Source organism: Phragmites australis, chromosome 7 (assembly GCF_958298935.1).
Source record: "Phragmites australis chromosome 7, lpPhrAust1.1, whole genome shotgun sequence".
Lineage (NCBI taxonomy): Eukaryota > Viridiplantae > Streptophyta > Magnoliopsida > Poales > Poaceae > Phragmites > Phragmites australis.
The window spans coordinates 17203748-17208297 of NC_084927.1; the positions used below are offsets into that span (position 1 = coordinate 17203748).

Consider the following 4550-nt stretch of genomic DNA (forward strand, 5'->3'; position numbering starts at 1 on the left):
GTCTTCCGTGAGGGCCGAAAGCCGCTGGACTGCCATGCGCGTCCTGCTATGCCTACGAGGGAAACGAAAGGGGGCGAGAGAAATAAAGGAGCCCCATCTCTGTAGAGGAGGGGGAGAGCGAGGGAGATTCTAATAATTTGATGTTATTTGTTTTAATTGTATAATTTAGATTCTAGGTTATGAGAATCGTAATATAAATTGTTAGAATTATAATAAAAAAACAAACAGACCCTCAATACAACAATTTGTGAAACTTGATTTAACAATTGAAAAGATCATATAACTTTCTTAGTCTATGTAGCTTTTCTGAAAGACATGACAAAGAATATCTCAAACCTAATTCAACAATTTGCCAAATATATTCAACAAATTATATGTGATTTGTTGGGATACTATATTTGATCTGTTTGTTAAGTATATTTGAATTGTTGTGTTTACAGAAAAGTAATAACAAACTAAACATATGATGTATAGGAGGGTTAGTGAGACAAATTTTATAATTTCAAACTTTAAATGCATATTTCTCTCAAATCAAGTGTCTGTTTTGAACATTGTTCATAAGTAATGCAACAAAACAAGATGCAATATAAATATATTTTATAATTTTTGAAAAATGAAACTATTTGAATGTACCATTTCAACAATTCTAATATAACGTCTCAACGAATAATATAAAAAATACTGAAAACATTATCGCAACATGATGAAAGAGGTCACACAAATTTTTGAACCCAACTTTTCAAAATATTGAATCCACATTTGTAGAATTAGGTTTCACAAACTGTTGATTTTGTTCTGTTGAATTGTAGAATGCATATGAAAGACCAAAAAAATTAAACTATTATCAAAAAACATGAAAGAGAAATAAAATATAAATAAATATAAAGAAAATGAAAACGAAAAATACAATAAAGGCTTCACAGGCCACATAGGCTGACCAATATCAGCTGGTTGCCATTCCATTTTTTTATGCCTACTCCAAAAATCATCGAACCGGGCCACGTGGCGTTGCAGGCCGAATCCTCAGACTGTGCTTGGTCTCATCACTCCAAGTTCTCCGCTGTTCTCAACTCCCTTTCATGAACCTGCATCTAGCCTTCCACAGATGAGAGCGAGCAACCACTTGTGCCTGGCGGCGAGCCATGCTGGGGCCTAGGGGCACAAGCTGGAAGCTACTGATGGGATGACTGGTCTGCTGATGTTTACGATGTTCTTCATCATAAGTAGCTCCCGCAACCGGATGTGTTACATTTTTTCTCAGCCATGTATATTTTGCCCCATTAACTAACCAAACAGACCATTTTATATATTGCCTACTGTCTCGTTAAAAGTTTACCTTAACCATTTCAATCGATATATGTGGTTCGCAATTTTCCATTTGAATGTATGAAAATGTCGGTCAGTGTGCTTTAATTGCGGCCGTAATTGGTCAAGAAAGATGTAAATAGTGTTCATGTTGATTTCATGATTGGTGCCAAATCTATAGAATGAAGTTGAAGCAACAACTTGAATCAAAAGAAAGAGGGAGAAATGTTCAAAGGGGCCCACCCATGCAAATCGCACAATTAAATGCTGGCGCAGCAGCAGGTCTATTGGGATTTGCAACACTAACCAAACCAGATGCAAAGGTTGCAACTTGCCAGGGAGAAATAAAAATTGCCATCGAGCAAGGACAGAAGAGTGTTAACGAGCATTTGGCATGAAATCCATGAGGTAAGCTGCAGTTTGCACTTTGTAATTCTATTAAGAGAAATACCATAGAGGAGATCCCTTCTGCGTTATTGGTGAGAACCTGCATTGAGCGGGACTCGAACGTGGGCGCAAAAACGGGCGTTGGCCAACTGTGCTTGGCGCAGCTTCTCGTAATTGTTTTTGTTTGGCGGGAAGCAAACTGAGTGTGCCCCTGGGAGTACTGCACCCGTGAATTCTAATTGGATGTAGTAGTCTCCAAAGAATGTAGTCCTGATAAGTAAATATAGCTGTTGCCATTTGGCCTAAAAAAACTGAGCCTAAAATTATGCAAATTAATTAAACCAACAGAAATCCATGACACTGGAGGTTCAATACAATAAGCATGACTGGAAATAAAAATGATTGTGAGAAACGATCACGGGTTGGTCTATCATAAACCAATTCAATGCACGAACCAGCATAAATCAGTCCAGTGCAGAGCCTAGATCACGGTTGGTTCACCCTTGACTCGATCCATTGCTTATGACCGTCCCATACGCTACACTAAGGAAATACTCCCTTCTATTGTAAATATATGTCGTTTTAAATTTATACACAATAATTAAGAAAGTAGATAAAATGACTTTATTACTCTTTATTTATTCTGCATCGGAAAAGATAACTCATTTATTTGTGAGAGTAATAGTATTTATTAAACAAGAATAAGAAGGGAACAAAAGAGAAAAAATATATAAAAGTTTGAGAATAACTTATATTTAGAGAATAGTTGAGAGTTTAAAATAACCTACATTTATATTTGAGCGGGTCTTGAGTCCCTTTGCCACTAGACTATTATTTTGAAGGATAACCTTATCCGGTGTCCATCTTCTCTAGTTTCTTTGAAAGTTACGAGTTTTTATGCACAAAGACATATGAAATTGTCTTGAATGAAACCTATGGTTCATATTCTATCAATGATATTATATTGCTATGAAACTAGTCTTCTTGCTTTGTCTATCTGATTCGTTTGCTTTCGCTTGAACGTTTTGATGTGCGTTAGGTGAGAAATAGAAAAAAATCATCTATTTTGAAAAAAATTTGTTGAAACACCTATTCAACCCCTCTAATTATCATTCTGGATTCCACAACGATCATGAATTAGTCTGTCATAAACCAATTCAATGCATGAACCAGCATAAATCAGTCCAGTGCAGAGCCTAGACCACGGTTGGTTCACCCTTGACTCGATCCATTGCTTATGACCGTCCCATATGCTACACTAAGGAAATATTAGTTGTGTCCAAATTTTATTCTCTCAAAAAAGCAGCGTAATCATGCTGGAACGATGATGTCAGCCTCCACGGCGGCCCTGATCTTCCCTATCGCATGGCAGAGCTGCTTTCCGGCATCGTCAAAGGCCTCAGTGGCAAGGTTATCGGTTGTGATGCCTGGCAACAGTGTCTGGCACGCCACGGTGACAAGAGACCCTGCAGTGGCAAAAGCGCTGGAGGTGCTCGGACTGTGGTGAGCCAGGCCGTGTCCGTCGGGGAGTACGGCGAACCCGGATGGAAGGAGGAAGCTAGAGGTGTGGTCGCCACCGTTCATGACAGCAAGCATTGCATTCTCTTCGATGGGACTGTACACCACCAGCGAGCATGACACATCGGTGCTTGCATCTTGCAGGATCAATATGTTGCTGTTTGTTCCATCAGTAACCTGCACGAAAAGCAAACGGTTCTAATGTTCGATGAAAGAAATGGAATAGTAACATTTATGCTACCTAGGTGACTGAGCCATCGAGTGCTAAAATTCTAAACTACAATACTTTTTAGTTAATGATGAGTAACGGCTAAATACGAGGAACCATAAATATGTAGAGTTATATAACACTAAAAAATTACAACAAGTCTATGCACGCAATGGAAATACTGATTGTAGTGTATGGATATAATAGGGGCAAACATGTGAAAAACCAAGAGTGTAGACATACATTGGGGCGGAGGACAGAGACGGCATTGCCTTTGAGGTAGCCACCAGTGGAGATATAGGCTAACTCTTTCACTGTGGCACCATGCATGTGTGTATCCCACTCGCCATGGTGCCGCCAATCGCGAAGGTAGTCGAACACATGCTGTGGCAGTGTGCTGGGCAGCCACACCGTTGTAGCGGCACTCAACACCATGCCTGGAAGCTGTCCATTAGGCACATTGCTAACACACCAAGTCACCATGCGCACGGCTATCTCAAACCTCTCAGAGCCAGTGCCACGCCACGCCATCCGCCGCCGTCGCGGATGGATGGCACCGAGAGAGGAAGCACCGCCCCGCGGGAGAGCTCACTGAGGACAGTCTTAAGCATTGCATTCTCAATGAGCAAGCTCCGCTTCTCCGACGATTGCTCGGCATGCGCCACCAGTCTTACACACGTGAAGCATGACCGCGCCAGCATTTCCTGCTCAAGTTTGGCGTTCTCAGCGAGCAGGGCAGCATTCTGGTAACGAATCAGCCTGTTCTCCTCCCCACATGCCTTCACCTGCACGTATTAATTAGTTGATAAAATGAATAGGTGAACTTCCCACGTGTTGTTGTGGGGCTAGTTGTTCGTTCATAAATAAAAAATACACTAAATAATACACACGAAACCGTGAAGTGATTTCTAACACCTTCCATGTCACCTGGACACAACCATATACAAACTACATCTGTTATCCATTGTTTCTACTTCGTCAAATACATTGAGTACTACACATTTGGGACATATTCAATGCATGGCAGTAACAGGCATTAGAGATATATTATTTTTAATCTTTACCATGATCGAAAGCTTGCAGTAACAGGCATTTGGGATATATTCAATGTGGCTGGAGCTACGCATGCATT

General features: G+C 40.5%; 1 protein-coding gene across 1 annotated transcript; it reads right to left on the minus strand.

The window, feature by feature from the left end:
- Positions 1-3003: 3003 nt before the first annotated feature.
- LOC133925426 (homeobox-leucine zipper protein ROC6-like) lies at positions 3004-4340 on the minus strand. The gene is made up of 4 exons (XM_062371358.1): positions 4314-4340; positions 3921-4203; positions 3662-3855; positions 3004-3387 (listed from the first exon to the last, which is right to left on the minus strand). The coding sequence occupies exons 1-4, from the start codon at positions 4338-4340 to the stop codon at positions 3004-3006; spliced, it is 888 nt and encodes a 295-aa protein (XP_062227342.1).
- Between the last annotated feature and the right edge of the window lie 210 nt (positions 4341-4550).